Source organism: Mesoplodon densirostris, chromosome 13, assembly GCF_025265405.1.
Source record: "Mesoplodon densirostris isolate mMesDen1 chromosome 13, mMesDen1 primary haplotype, whole genome shotgun sequence".
In the NCBI taxonomy this organism is placed as follows: Eukaryota; Metazoa; Chordata; class Mammalia; order Artiodactyla; family Ziphiidae; genus Mesoplodon; species Mesoplodon densirostris.
The window spans coordinates 29,138,703-29,155,309 of record NC_082673.1 but is presented as its reverse complement, the minus strand read 5'-3'; the positions used below and the strand labels follow the sequence as shown (position 1 = coordinate 29,155,309).

General features: G+C 37.7%; 1 protein-coding gene across 3 annotated transcripts in view; it reads right to left on the bottom strand.

Annotated features, from left to right (window-relative positions):
- The window catches only part of WWP1 (WW domain containing E3 ubiquitin protein ligase 1), a 127,080-nt gene that overhangs the window by 20,643 nt on the left and 89,830 nt on the right, over positions 1 to 16,607 (bottom strand). For all 3 annotated transcript variants that reach the window (XM_060116045.1, XM_060116044.1, XM_060116043.1), the window contains 6 exons: positions 12,243 to 12,297; positions 12,074 to 12,158; positions 11,816 to 11,944; positions 6,747 to 6,822; positions 6,568 to 6,639; positions 3,772 to 3,860 (listed from right to left, as the gene is read on the bottom strand). In XM_060116045.1, coding sequence (XP_059972028.1) covers positions 3,772 to 3,860; positions 6,568 to 6,639; positions 6,747 to 6,822; positions 11,816 to 11,944; positions 12,074 to 12,158; positions 12,243 to 12,297 — 506 coding nt within the window. The remainder of the gene's footprint in view (positions 1 to 3,771; positions 3,861 to 6,567; positions 6,640 to 6,746; positions 6,823 to 11,815; positions 11,945 to 12,073; positions 12,159 to 12,242; positions 12,298 to 16,607) is intronic.

Sequence of the window (16,607 nt, the reverse complement as noted above, 5' to 3'; positions counted from 1 at the left end):
GTGTATGAATCCTCTACATCAACTCAGCCTATGGGGATCCCATTTTCTCTTTCAAGTCCAGCTTAGATCAATTCCACTTTAGCAATTTTTTGAAGCAATTTTCAGTGTATTTCAGTGTCTCAGTCACTGAATACTTTGTGGTAACAACCTCACAATAGTAGTCATTTTTCTGCACTTGACTGGCCCACTTGACCACTACATCCACCAGACTGTAAGCTCCTCAAAAACATAAGCCATACCTATATATATTTTTTATATCTTTAACTCTCATAGGCATCCTACAACCTATATGCAATAGATTTTAGTAAATATTTGCTGGTGATACTGAGATACACAGCACTGCTGCTATGGAACAGTTTTAAATTTTTCTTGCCAATGCATTAAAAATGGAACTATAATTTTAAAAGATGAAATCTTTAAATGTGATAGGCATTCTCTAACTTATTACCACCTAGTTTGCCTCATTTTAAAAAGTCCAATATAAAAAACCCAACTAGATAAAAGATTAATAATTTATATTACAAAATAAACTCAATTTGCAAAGACTCTCTTCAACAGCAATTTCTTCTAATGCAGGGTTCCAAACTCAAATGTCTACAGGTATCAGTAAGTGAGTACAAGGGGCTTCCTTCTCTGCATGGGCTGACATTCTCTACTTAGCCACAACCCCCTATTCCTCATTGTATCCCTGATAAAAGTTATCATCAGTCTTAAGGAAGAATTACTTCCGGGCATATAATCATAGTCATTAGACAACTTGGCAGTGGTGGGCAGGAAGCGAAAAAGAGTGTATGCTACCCTATAGAGTAAGAAGCTACTCTGATTCAGTCAATTGATGCCATGTGAGAAGGTGGGGCAAGTGATTTTAAAGATAAGCCAGAAATCTTGATTCACAGGCATAATCTAGTGATTTCCTTTAATGTCGTAAAGTAATGTAAAAAAATTCAAAATCACAATGGGGGGCCATCACTGTGCAGGCTAGATCTGGCCTGGCAGCCTGTTTACAAATGTTTTTCCAAAACTTTTAAAACACAATCTTGGAAACTTACTGAAGGGTAGAGAAGGGAGTCTAAATCAACTGAGAAATGATAAACACCAATTTATAAAACAAAATCCAGTCCCAACATAAGTAGCTGAACCAAGTCAACTTCGCACTGTAATGAGGCAGAAGTAAGACATGTACCCAGGGAAGAGGACTGAACAGATCTAGTGAGAATGTGTTTAGACACAAAAACTAGAAATAAAATTCCCAGCTGTTGCAGATCACTTTTAGCAAACAGCCCAGAGAAAACTGAGTAAATTCAAAAAAAGAATGACTACAACATGGCCTCTAACCTATACTCTAATGGTAACAAAAAAGAAGGAAAAATTCTAACTAGCAAGAGGCAAAGAGTTCCCTTTCAACATATTCTTCCATATACCCTCAAATGAACTAAAGAGTTACAAGAGGTTGAAAAAATTATTATACGACAAATGAGCTAGCGGAGCCTAGAGAAGAAAACAGTAAAACCACTAACAATGAAAAATCACATTAGAAGCAGCAAAATGTAGGGCAGTGCTGCAAACAGTGACATGAGGATAGGCTTCAAAAAAAATCAAAACAAAATGAAAAAGCACAAAGATAAAAATGATCAGAGAAAAGATGACAGACATGTAAGACTGACAAAGGAGATTCCACATACCCATGATTGATGTTCCTGAAGAAAAATGGAACAAATGGAACAGAAAAAATATTCAAAGACATAATAGAAGAAAATTTCCCTTAAATTAAGGAAGATCTTAATATGTTTCTAAAAAAAGATATAAAACAATCAACAATGAAATTAATGAACTTCAAAGAAAAGGCCTATGTGGGCACCCAGAGGAAAAAGCTTCCTACAAGGTGCTGGCCTCCCACTTCACAGTGCTTACATTCAATACTAGAAGACAGGAAAACAATGTCTACAGAGTACTGGAGGAACTAGTGTTGTGTGAGAAACTTATATCTAGTGAAGTTGTTGTTTAAATAAAAAAGCAATAGAAAACACATTCTCAAGCATGCAAAACTACAGGAATATGTCACCCTTGTGAACTCCTGACTAAACCAAAACCAATACATGAATCAAAATAAAGAATTTGGGAATAAGAAAATCATGGTGTGGAGTAACTGACTACATACATTATATGCATTAAAACCATCAAAATATAAAATAAAACCCAAACAGTTAAGGTAAAAAAGGGTTCAGATAAGAATGTGACTGTTATAAAGTCAGACACTGTAAAAATAATACCATATTTCATTTCTAAGATGTACCTTTCTTTTTAATGTCTGAACATTTCTGAAATTGAGATAAATCACAATAGATGTGATATGAATATCCATTGTGACAGGTAGTTTCTTTTCTGAAAAAACTTAATAATGTTTTAGATGAGAAAATATGTTAATACAAGCAGCTCTGATAATCCCACACATATACCTCCACCAGTTGTACCTAGTCCCACAACTCTTTTTTAAAAGCCAGCTGTACTAAAATTGTGATTATGTAATTCTGTACACCTGTGAAATATGAGTTCAAACAGAGTTGTTTCTATGAAAAGCAAGTTTAGTTCTTTGGAAATATTTAATGAAAGTGTTTTACTAAAAAGTGAATTGCTGTCAAATTAGGTTTGGGCAAAGCAATTGAGGGGAAAAAATTAAATAAAAAGGATTGCCCATTCTTATTGCTTCACAAGTGCCTGTTAACAATATACTTAGTGAATGTGGAAAACTTTATTCTCAAAAGGACTCAGACTGGATTAAAAACACAAACATAAAACCAGCATAAACTGATATAATAGCAAAGAATAAGAAACAACCTTATGGATGCTGATCCATTAATTATGCTATCTCCAGACAATGGAGTATTGTGCAACCATTAGTATTAGCTCTATATATGATATGGAAAGATGTCCATGATATACAAAATAACAAAATCAGGCTGCTATATTGTGCACACTGTATGATCAATTCTGTTTAAAAAAACAGCAAATATGTACGATATCACACATATATTCAAATTTATATACAGTTGACCCTTGAAAAACATGCTTTTGAACTTTGCAGGTCCCCTTATATGTGGATTGTTTTCAATAAACATAGTACCTGTCTTTTCATTTTACAAATCTTTAACTAAGTGTGGGGAAATGTTTGTGTTCAATTAGAGATAACAGTGTGTGGAATCAAAAGAACTAGGGTTCGAGTCCAGATTCTATCCAAACTGCTTCAGCTTCCTGCCCTTGGGTGAGTCACTTATCAATTCCTTTGTTTTGTTTTTAATTGAAATATAGTTGATTTACAATATTGTGTTAGTTTAAGGTGTACAGCAAAGTGGTTCACTTATATTTTTTTCAGACTATATTCCATTATAGGTTTGTACAAGATACTGAATATAATTTCCTGTGCTATACAGTAAATCCTTGTTGCTTATCTATTTTATGTACAGTAGTTTGTATCTATTAATCCCATACTCCTTTGCTTCTGAAGCAGAGACAGCAGTCCACAGATTTTTGACAATGTAGGGGTCAGCATCCCTAACCCCCATGTTTTCAAGGGTCAACCGAATCGGCAGAGAAAATGTACAGGATAACCAACATAATAATAATAATGGTTACTGCTAGACTTATGTGAATATTTCAATTTTTGTTTTTAAAAATAATTTTGGATTGCTGTTGAAAAAATGTATCATTTCAAGAATATATCCACTGCATACAATGGAGATAGTTATTTTAAAGCAGATATGTTTTTTATTTTACCTTGCTAGACCACCATAATCAAGTCCTTCTTCTCCTCTAAATATTACATATAATCGCCTCCTCAAGTCATAGGGTTTTAGTGCCATAATCTAATTAAAAACAAAAACAAGGATATTTAATCACTCACGTATAACACAAGTTTCCTCCAAAACAATTTTATTTTAATTTCATCTGTATTTTCAAAAATTACACATTTCCTTACCTTATACAACGCTTTTAACTCAAGAGATAACTGGTTTGTTCCACAAACTAGCAAAGATGTATCTTACTCTCCTAAGCTTTCTCTGATACACTTTCATAAATCTCTTTCCCCTCTTCTGGTATTAAATGATAGTTCTACTTTGGGTTAGTAGCAGAGAGGAACAGTTTGACACAGAAAAGTTTTTAAGGATAGAAAACATTCCCTCCTCTGTCACTCTCCAAATTTTACCAGAATCTTGTAAAAGGTGACTTATAAGTTTTTTTGGCTAGCAACACTTACTGAGAAGCAAAAGTTATTGCTCTGGGTCCTGCTTATACCACACATTCCATTTCTCAGTAGGAAAGGAACTCAGCTATTGTGAAGAATTATTTATAAGATTATAAATTTAAGCATAAAAGAGTATATCTTAAAATAGTATCTATACCAATCCTTAAAGGCTTATACTAAGGTTACTAGTAAATAGGCTTTACTTCTGGATAAAAATGAATTACTTCCCAAAGCCAAGACTGGTCTGGGTTGGGGCACAGCTCACCAGCAGGCCTCCACTTCACAGGAAGTCACTGGCTCAGTCTTGCACAGCACGATTCTCCCCAAGCCAGGGGACAAGGCAAAGTAAAATCTACCATGAATTTAGATGTGAACTTACTTACAAAAACAAAGTTCACACAGAGCTTGGGACTAGCTAAGAATTTATCAACTCAAACCAAAAGAAGTTTTGATAATAAATAGCTATATTAGTATCTTGTCCAAACTCCAACAGCTATTAAAATGAAGCTAGGGTTTGAACATCACTGACTTGAGAGAGTTGTTATTCCATTTTGGCTTGTATACATAAAAGTCCCTATGTACCTGTACACAAACGGAATTTTAGTTCACCATTGTAATACTTTGGGAGAGGACTGAGAAGAAAAATTCTCGACCTCATCAGAAAAAAAAGAACTGACAACAATATTTTGACTTTTCATCTTCATTCAGCAGATGACTCAGGAAAGATAGACCCATTACATTCATTTATTCATGCACAGAATGTTTACTAATACCTGCTATGTGCAAAACCCTGTTCTAGGTACTGTGCACAGCAGCAGTAAATTTAAGAGCTGTGATCTCTTGGAGCTTCATTCTAGTAAGGGAGATAAACGCAGTGTGTCAGGCAGTGGTAAGTGTTAATAAGAATGAAGTACCATAAATGGCTAGAATGGCACTATGAGGGAGGTGAGCAGAGAACTGCCATCTTAAATGGAGCGCTCCAACAAGGTCTGAGATCATGACGCTTAAACAGAAACCAAGAGGAGGTGAGAATTAACACTAGGATTATTAGAGGAACATTTAAATGGAATACAGTACCTATACCAATCTAATTTTAAATAGTTTAGTAGCATTATCATGTCTTTTTTGTTTGAGTTAATGAAGTCTTAGAAAAGTAAATAAGTGTCAAAATGTGTCAACTTGTTCCAGAAGCTCTTTAAGCTTTCTTTTAGTAATCTAATTCACGGCAGGATGATTTTGTCTCTCAGCCTAGGTACCTGTGCCTGCAAAATGGAGATAATAACAGGAGCTATCTCAAAGGGATGTTGTGAGGATGAAGTAAATGAAATGATAAATCTAAGGTGCCAGTGCTAAGCATATGGTAGTCACTCAATACATGATGGGGCTTATTATGACTATTATCGTAATGGACACTCAGTAAGTGGTAGTCATTGTTACAGCTGTGTTCTGAATGGTTTAAAATCTCTAAGCCCTAACTCCCTTTAGATATACAGAATACAGTGACTCAAGTTGTACAGTCTCTCTCAGTATCCGAGGTACATTGGTTCCAGGACACCCCCACAGGTACCAAAATCTAAGGATGCCCAACCTATGCATATCTTCCCATATATTTTAAATCGTCTCTAAATTACTTATAATACCTAATACAATATAAACACTACATGAATACAGGCATGCCTTGGAGATATTACAGGTTTGGTTCTAGACCACTGCAATAAAGAGAATATCAAAATAACTCAATCTACACGATTTTTTTGGTTTCCCAGTGCATATAAAAGTCATGTTTACACTGTATTATAGTCTATTAACTGTGCAATAGCATTTTCTCTAAAAAGACAATGTACATATACCTTAATTCAAAAATACTTTATTGTTAAAAAATGCTATCATCTGAGCAAGTCATAATCTTTTGGCAACAGTAAATCACAGATCACTGATCACAGACCACCATAACAAGTTAATAGTAATGAAAAAGTTTGGAATATTTCAAGAAATTATGAAAATGTGACACAGAGACACCAAGTGAGCAAATGCTGTTGGAAAAATGGTGCCAAGAGACCTGCTCAACACAAGGCTCACATAAACCTTCAATCTGTAAAAAAACACAGTACCTGCAAAACGAAATAAACTAAAGCACAATAAAACAAGGTATGCCTGAATTTGCTGGCTGCAGAAAATTCAAATTTTGCCTTTCTAAACTTTCTGGAGTCCCCCTTCCATGCCACCCTGGAATATTTTCTATCCACTGTTGGCTGAATCCATGGATGCTGTACCTGCAGATACAGAGGGCTGACTGTACAGTTTTATTCTGATAACATCTTTCTTACCTGTTGAAAGGAATCTTCGAACAATGTCTGCCGGGACACATTGATCTTTACATGACTGGGTAGTGCATTAGACTAAAAACAAAAATAATATCGTAATATCATGTAAGTTACAGGACATGTATTGGGTAAAGATAAAACTAAATGATTATGAACAGAAGATTTATTTACCACCGTAGTACCTGGCACAAATAACGGAAGTGAGCAAGTTTCCACCTAAAGCTGCGTTCATAAGCGATCTGTGGACCACCTTTAGTTCTAAAGAAAAACAAAAACAAACCATATGTTACTTCATAATAAAGCTAGATATTTAACATTTAGTATGAAATTGGAGTGTACCGGGGTCCTACAAATGACCATAGGAAGGTTACTTGTTGGGTGAGAAGTAAAGCTATATTTAGTGGGCCAACAGAGACTGGAGCAATGAGGACACACAACACACACAAAGAGGGAGACCATGTGTATGGATGGATCTTTTGTAAAGAAAGTTAGTTAATGTGCCAAAAGGATGTAACAGCAAACCTAAGAAGTGCATGCAAGCAAAAGCATCTTTTGGAAAAAAAATGAAAACATTTATAGAAAAACAAAAACAGATCTGTCATTAGCATAACAAACTAAAGGGTAATAGTAAAAAATATTTTTTAAGAAGAAGGGGTACAGGGGCTTCCCTGGTGGCGCAGTGGTTGAGAGTCCGCCTGCCGATGCAGGGGACGCGGGTTTGTGCCCCGGTCTGGGAGGATCCCAAATGCCGCGGAGTGGCTGGGCCCGTGAGCCATGGCCGCTGAGCCTGTGCGTCCGGAGCCTGTGCTCCGCAACGGGAGAGGCCACAACAGTGAGAGGCCCGCGTACCGAAAGAAAAAAAAAAAAAAAAGGGTACAATCCCAGATAACAGAGTGAAGAAGCAGGAACAAAATTAAATATGTTGGTAACTCAAAATAAATAAAAAATGTATAAAACAGTGATAATATGTGATAGAATTTAAATATTTATGTACATGATACATAGTCATAGTTAGCTTAACAGGAGAGGTTTCCTCATATTTGGAAAACAAATATTAAAAGCCAGTACTATTTCAGACAAAAGTCATAAAACATAAATCGTATTCATCAGTTCATTCAGTCCCATGTAATTAATTCTTATTGATCCTGATCTCTTGTTAGCAGTTTATGAAGCATCAGGTTTTCCATTAGAATTCTGTAATTTCTTACCCAGCTTGGTGGCATGATTTAAAAGTTATCAGAAACCTGGATTTGTAAAAACGTCCTTTCTATGAACTTTCTTGAAGATCTTCATTTTTGTAAAAGCATCAGAGTAATATAAATGTCAAAGACTTAAAATGGCATGGTTAAAGACCTGATTACAATGCAACTGACCAAGAAATTTGGTTATTTATGCAACATATAACATCTTAAGATAATAACTAAAATTATGACATAACATTATACCAGGACATATCCAATTTTAGGAATTGCATATAATTTCTAGAACATTTATATTAATAACATTTACCCATATAACCTAAGAAGGTTTATCATCACTCATTTGACAATGCTTCCCATGTAATTCAACATACCAAATTAATCTAATTAGTTTAATCTCTCTCTGAGATGTTTCAGGGAACTTCTGTAACATCCCAAATTTAGCTAGAGGTCAAAAGAATCCTTTTAGCACATTAAAGCTACCTTTCCATTGGGGGGAAAAAATGTAAATCCACACAAAAATACTTTTGCCTGGCAAAAAAATATAAAAAAATAAAATAAATAAAACAGATAATCAACAAGGGTACAGCACAGGGAACTCTACTCAATGTTCTATAATAACCTATATGGGAAAAGAATCTGAAAAAGAATGGATACATGTATATGTATAAGTAAATCACTTTGCTGTAACACCTGAAACTAACACAACATTGTAAATCAAATATATTGCAATATAAAATAAAATTTAAAAAATTTTTAAAAGGATATTTAAAAAAACCTGACAGATTTTCAAATAATCCAGCAGTGCTAATAGAGTACTGTAGGGAAAAAAAACGTTTCAAAGGGTTAATTCTTATTGGACCAATTCCTTATTGTTGGACGTGTAAGCAGGTGGAAAAACTTTAAATTCCTAAAGCCTTACTCATGTTATAGGTTTTAGATCTTTAATGATTAAAAAATTATAATAATGTGCTCAATGAAAGCCTTGGACTAAAAAAAAAAAGGGGGTTAATTCTCACTAACATATTGAGATTTACATTTTTATTAGAAAACAAAAATAAACTGACATTAGGATTTGCAGGAGTGTAGACTGCGGGGGAGGAAAAAACCAACAGGCATGACACATGTCATCATGGAGGCATGATACCTACAATATAAAAATATAAAATTGAATTTTGTTGTAACACCAGAACTGGCAACAGGAATTATCTGTGGATGGTATATGTTGCTTTTTCTACACTTTTTGGGAGGTCATGGTTTCAACCGCATTTTAGATTTCAACCATATATTAGATTGCAAAAATAAAAAGCTATGTTATTAAAAAAAAAAAGTTAGTTAAATAAAATACTAAAGTCTACTACTGACTATTTCAAAGAAAACTTCTTGACAACCCTTAAATCCAACGAGGAGAAAGGCTCTAGATAGAAGAGACACGAAAGGAAATTCTACCACATCTTAAAACTAATCTGAAATCGAAACAAATATTGCTGAAGAGAGTAAGCAAAGCAAAATTGAGTTCCTAGGAAGAAGTGATATCCGGTCACCCAGTTCAGCTAGTCAGTGAGGGAAGAAGCAGGGTGGGTGGCAGGTAGGGATAGGTTCTAGTCACACTGACACTAGTCACAAGAGAGAGGCATAATGAACTTTCACCGTCTTAGGGCACATTTTGGAATGGATGGAAAATGTTCTCTTTTGTTGTCAGGTTCAAGTGAATTCATTCAACAAATATTTACAAAATGCACAGTATGTACCTGGCACTATTCTAGATAGTGAGAGTATTATTGGTTAATAAAACAGATTAAAATACCTGTTTTTGTGCATCCTATGTACTAATGAAGGAGATAGACAAGAAACAGAATGAATTAGTATACTATCAATATATATTCAGTGTTAGAACGGGATAAATACCTCACTACTCCCGCTCCTCAAGAAGGAAGAAAAGGCAGCGTAAAAAGGACAAGGAGTGAAGTGGGGAAGAATTTTTAAATTGTGAAAAGGGTAAACAGAGTAGTGTTCACAGATAAAGCAGTATTAGAGCAAAAACATGGTGGGTATGAGCCATATAGATAATATTGAGGGAAATAGCATACCAAGCAGAGGAAATGAAAGCCCAGATGTGGAAGCCTCAGATGTCTGAGGTACAGCTAAGTGGCCAGGGAAGCTGAAGCAGAGTGAATGAGAAGAAATATCAGAGATGAGGTGGAAGAGATAATAGGGGTCAGATGCCATAAGGGCTTGGAGGCCACTGTAAGTACTTTGCTTTTCAGTCTGATTGAGATGGAAACCACTGCAGGGTTTTCTGCAAAGGAATAACTTTTTACTTAAATTAAAAGAAGAAAATTAAAAAGTCTTGCTGCTTTATGGAGAATAGTATTACATGAGGTGTGGGTAGAAAGCAGAGCAATACTTAAGAGGCACCACTCCAAGTGAGAGAGCGTGGTAGCTTGGACCAAAGCAGTGGCAGTGGATGTGGCGAGACGCAGCTGGTCCTGAATACCTTCTGAAGGTGCGGTGACTAGAATTCTTGATGGACTGTATGTGAGGTAAGAGAGAAAGAGCAGTCGAGGATAATTCCAAGATTTCTGGCTCAAGCACACCTAAGAGTGGAGTTGCCTTCAACTGAGATGGAAATAGCCCAGGTAGGACAAGCCTGACTGATGGCAGTTATCAGGAAAGAGTTATGAACAGCTATCAAGTAAGCAGCTGAATATATGAACCAAAATTTCAAGTGAAAAGTGAAAAGCTAGAGATAACATTTGTGAGTCATCAGCATATTGAAATTTTTTTAAAAGCATGACACTGGATAAGATTCACCAAGAGAATGAACACGGACAGAAAAGAAAAGAGATCTAAGGACAGAGCTCTGGGTACTTCAATGTTAACAGGCTAAAGAGAAAAGGAGGAACCCCCAAAAAAGAGGAAGAAGTAAGACCAAAATGCAGAAGGAAATCATGAAAGTTGAGTCCCTGTACTATTGATACTTTTGCCAGGAGAGAGAAATTTTTGTCAAATCCTTCTTATTGTGTCAAAAGAGAACTGCAAAACAACCCCTCAACTATGTGGAGGTCACTGGTACCCTTAGTAAGGTCAGGGTCAGTGAAACTTCCTTGTTGTCAGTCTGAGAGAGAAATTAGAAACAGCAATATAGAGACAACTCCTTCAGTTAGTTTTCTTGTAAAGGGTGGCAATAAAAATGAATTTTCACTGAATGGATTTATAAGTTGAAGAGTTATGGCTTTCTACTTGTTAATTTTCAATCTAAGAGAATTAATAGATGATGAGAATAATTCATCAGAGAAAGATGGAAGATAGAAACATGATCACTGATGGAGCAGTTAATTGGAAAAGAGGGGGAAAGATCTAGTGTGCCTCCAGAGGGACTGGCCTTTGATAGGAACAATGACAGTTCATCTTTAGAATGAGGAGGGAAGACAGATACTGATAGGTAGATAGGTGTAATGGTAGGAATTTGTACAAAACTTTATGGCTGCTTCTATTTTCTTAGTGATGCAGATATCACACCTAAGAGTAAGGATGAAGGAGAGATCTTTCAAATACTTAATTAAGCTATTTTTTACCTGGAAAGTTCAATTTTGCTGAATGTCTCATTCTCTGATGTTGCAGCAGCATGATGCATGCATCTGTTAAGAGCACAGACTCTGCGGACAGACTGCCTTGGTCTGAAACCACTTCCATTACTTGCCGTTATGATTTTGCATAAGTTAGTTATGCTCCCTAAGCCTCAGTTTCTACACTTGGAAAATAACAGTATCTACCTCAAGGAATTTCTGGAAGATAAAAAGCTAATTTATATAAAGTGCTTAGAAGAATCCTTGGCACATAGTAACCACTAAATATTTGCTATTGTTCTTATTAAGGAATTATGTGCCAGAAATCTATTCTGTAATAAAGTAGAGCAAAGGCAGGTATACTAGGGTATTACTTGTGTACATTTTCTTAATACACAAAGTAAAATTTGTTGCTAAACTTGACGCTAGATTAGAAGTGAAACTTTATGTCCTCATTAAACAGCATTTAAGAACTTCACTTACACAGATGACTTCCCATTGCGAGGATCTTTGAATGTTGTTGTTCTTGTATTATGATCAACAAAGTACCTAACGCCTTCCCGGGTATACCTAATTTCCCAGCCTTCTGGCAGGGGTTCTTCATTCTGTAGGCTAAAAGATAAAGTTACAATCACAAGGCGATCATTTTCTAGGTGCTAAAAATGTCTGAATCAAGGTTTACTTGATTCCATCTTCAGACATGTGTAAGATCACTTAAGTAAGGCTGCAGTATATACATACCCTTGAGTTCTGGGATCCTCCCACTGGGTTGTTTTTGTGTTATGATTCACAAAGTAAACTCTGTCTGTTGAATCCACTCTTTTTTCTAAAAACAGAGTGAGCATAGCATTTAATAACTATTTGCTATATATACATTTCAGGTATTTTTACCAACAACATATTAGCTTACCCCAGCCTGGTGGCAAAGGCCCATATGGGTCATTTTCTGCAGCTAACATTGAAGCCTAATTGGAGAAAAGGGTTGGGAGGAGAAATTTAAAAAACAGGTTTTTAATATAAAAGCATAAACTTAAGCACTTGGCAGAATCACATTTTACAGTAATTTTCTAAAAAACATGATAAAGGAATGTGAATATAGAAATTTCAAGACACAAAGTCCTAAAAATGTCATGAGTTAAGAGGAGTCAATTAAGTGATAAAATTAATAGTTTTTCTAAAATGATTTAGAAATAATATATTGACATCAGTACTTTAATCTCTTAGCCCTTCCATAATAGTCCACAGGAGTGAAATGACATGAGAAAAGAGCATATAGAAAATTGTAGTGTTAGGGGGTGTGGGTTGGATCCCTGATCGGGGAGCTAAGATCCCACATGCCTCACCGCCAAAAAACCAAAACATAAAACAGAAGCAATATTGTAATGAATTCAATAAAGACTTTAAAAATTGAAGAAAAAAAAAAGAAGAAAGAAAATTGTAGTGTTAAAATGAGGTAACATGGGCCTCCCTGGTGGCGCAGTGGTTAAGAGTCCGCCTGCCGATGCAGGGGATACGGGTTCGTGCCCCGGTCTGGGAGGATCCCATATGCCGCGGAGCGGCTGGGCCCGTGAGCCATGGCCGCTGGGCCTGCGCATCCGGAGCCTGTGCTCCGCAACGGGAGAGGCCACAACAGTGAGAGGCCCACATACCGCAAAAAGAAAAAAAAAAAAAAATGAGGTAACATTATTTGTTGAAAAATAAAATAATTATCACAGTTCTCTTTAAAACAAATGCCTAGATTGGGAGGAAGATGGCGGAAGAGTAAAACACGGAGATCACCTTCGCCCCACAGATACATCAGAAATACATCTACACGTGGAACTGCTCCTATAGAACACCCACTGAACGCTGGCAGAAGACCTCAGACCTCCCAAAAGGCAAGAAACTCCCCACGTACCTGGGTAGGGCAAAAGAAAGAAGAATAAACAGAGACAAAAGGATAGGGACGGGAACTGCACCAGTGGGAGGGAGCCGTGAAGGAGGAAAGGTTTCCTCACATTAGAAGCCCCTTTGTGGGCGGAGACTGCGGGTGGCGGAGGGGGGAAGCTTCGGAGCAGCGGAGGAGAGCGCAGCCACAGGGGTGCGGAGGGCAAAGCGGAGAGATTCCCACACAGAGGATCGGTGCCGACCAGCACTCACCAGCCCGAGAGGCTTATCTGCTCACCCGCCAGGATGGGCAGGGGGCTGGAAGCTGAGGCTCGGGCTTTGGTCGGAACGCAGGGAGAGGAGTGGCTGCCTGAACACAGCCTGAAGGGGTTAGTGCACCACGGCTAGACGGGAGGGAGTCCGGGAAAAGTATGGACCTGCCGAAGAGGCAAGGGACTTTTTCTTCCCTCTTTGTTTCCTGGTGCACGAGGAGAGGGGATTCAGAGCGCTGCTTAAAGGGGCTCCAGAGACGGGCGCGAGCCGTGGCTAACAGCGCGGACCCCAGAGACGGGCATGAGACGCTAAGGCTGCTGCTGCCACCACCAAGAAGCCTGTGTGCGAGCACAGGTCACTATCCACACCTCCCCTCCCGGGAGCCTGTGCAGCCCGCCACTGCCAGGGTTCCGGGATCCAGGGACAACTTCCCGGGAGAACGCACGGTGGGCCTCAGGCTGGTGCAATGTCATGCTGGCCTCTGCTGCTGCAGGCTCACCCCGCATCCGTACCCCTCCCTCCCCACAGCCTGAGTGAGCCAGAGCCCCCGAAGCAGCTGCTCCTTTAACCAAGTCCTGTCTGAGCGAAGAATAGATGCCCTCAGGCGACCTACACAAAGAGGCAGGGCCAAATCCAAAGCTGAACCCCAGGAGCTGTAGAGCTGTGCGAATAAAGAAAAGAAAGGGAAATCTATCCCAGCAGCCTCAGACGCAGGGGATTAAATCTCCACAATCAACTTGATGTACCTGCATCTGTGGAACACCTGAATAGACAACGAATCATCCCAAACTGAGGAGGTGGACTTTGAGAGCAAGATATATTATTTTTTCCCCTTTTCCTCTTTTTGTGAACGTGTATATGTATACTTCTGTGTGAGATTTTGTCTGTATAGCTTTGCTTTCACCATTTGTCCTACAGTTCTGTCTGTCCCTTCCATTTTGTTTGTTCTTTTAATTAAAAATTTTTTTTCTTAATAATTATTTTTTATTTTTATTTAAATAACTTTATTTTATCTTACTTTATTTTACCCTCTTTCCTTCTCTCTTTCTTTCTCTCTCTCTCTCTTCTCCCTCTCCCTCTACCTCCCCCTCCCTCTCCCTCTCTCTCTCTTTCAACTTCTTCTCCCTTTCTTTCTGAGCTGTGTGGATGAAAGGCTCTTGGTGCTCCAGCCAGGAGTTGGTGCTGTGCCTCTGACGTGCGAGAGCCAACTTCAGGACACTGGTCCACAAGAGACCTCCCAGCTCCACGTAATATCAAATGGTGAAACTCTCCCAGAGATCTCCATCTCAACACCAAGACCCAGCTTCACTCAATGACCAGCAAGCTACAGTGCAGGACACGCTGCCTAAAATCATAATAAGGCCACAGACACCCCCAAACACACCACCAGACGTGGACGTGCCCACTACAAAGACAAGATCCAGCCTCATCCACCAGAACACAGGCACTAGTCCCCTCCACCAGGAAGCCTACACAACCCACTGAACAAACTTTAGACACTGGGGACAGACACCAAAAACAACGGGAACTAAGAACCTGCAGCCTGCAAAAAGGAGACCCGAAACACAGTAAGTTAAGCAAAATGAGAAGACAGAAAAACACACAGCAGATGAAGGAGCAAGGTAAAAACCCACCAGACCTAACAAATGAAGAGGAAATAGGCAGTCTACCTGAAAAAGAATTCAGAATAATGATAGTAAAGATGATACGAAATCTTGGAAAAGAGTAAATGCAAGAAACATTTAACAAGGACCTAGAAGAACTAAAGAGGAAACAAGCAATGATGAACAACACAATAAATGAAATTAAAAATACTCTAGAAGGGATCAATAGCAGAATAACTGAGGCAGAAGAACGGATAAGTGACCTGGAAGATAAAATAGTGGAAATAACTGCTGCAGAGCAGAATAAAGAAAAAAGAATGAAAAGAACTGAGGACACTATCAGAGACCTCTGGGACAACATTAAACACACCAAAATTCGAATTATAGGGGTTCCAGAAGAAGAAGAAGAGAAAAAGAAAGGGACTGAGAAAATATTTGAAGAGATTATAGTTGAAAACTTCCCTAATATGGGAAAGGGAATAGTTAATCAAGTCCAGGAGGCACAGAGAGTCCCATACAGAATAAATCCAAGGAGAAACATGCCGAGAGAAATATTAATCAAACTATCAAAAATTAAATACAAAGAAAACATATTAAAAGCACCAAGGGAAAAACAACAAATAACACACAAGGGAATCTCCATAAGGTTAACAGCTGATCTTTCAGGAGAAACTCTGCAAGCCAGAAGGGACTGGCAGGACATATTTAAAGTGATGAAGGAGAAAAACCTACAACCAAGATTACTCTATCCAGCAAGGATCTTATTCAGATTTGATGGAGAAATTAAAACCTTTACAGACAACCAAAAGCTGAGAGAGTTCAGCACCACCAAACCAGTTTTACAACAAATACTAAAGGAACTTATCTAGGCAAGAAACACAAGAGAAGGAAAAGACCTAAAATAACAAACCCAAAACAATTAAGAAAATGGGAACAGGAACATACATACGGATAATTACCTTAAATGTAAATGGATTAAATGCTCCCACCAAAAGACACAGACTGCCTGAATGGATACAAAAACAAGACCCATATATATACTGTCTACAAGAGACCCATTTCAGGCCTAGGTCCACATACAGAATGAAAGTGAAGGGATGGAAAAAGATATTCCATGCAAATGGAAATCAAAACAAAGCTGGAGTAGCAATTCTCATATCAGACAAAATAGACTTTAAAACAAAGAGTATTACAAGAGACAAAGAAGGACACTACATAATGATCAAGGGATCGATCCAAGAAGAAGATATAACAATTGTAAATATTTATGCACCCAACATAGGAGCACCTCAATACATAAGGCAAATACTAACAGCCATAAAAGGGGAAATCGACAGTAACACAATCATAGTAGGGGACTTTAACACCCCACTTTCACCAATGGACAGATCATCCAAAATGAAAATAAATAAGGAAACACAAGCTTTAAATGATACATTAAACAAGAAAGACTTAATTGATATTTATAGGACATTCCATCCAAAAACGGCAAAATACACATTTTTCTCAAGGGCTCATGAAACATTCTCTAG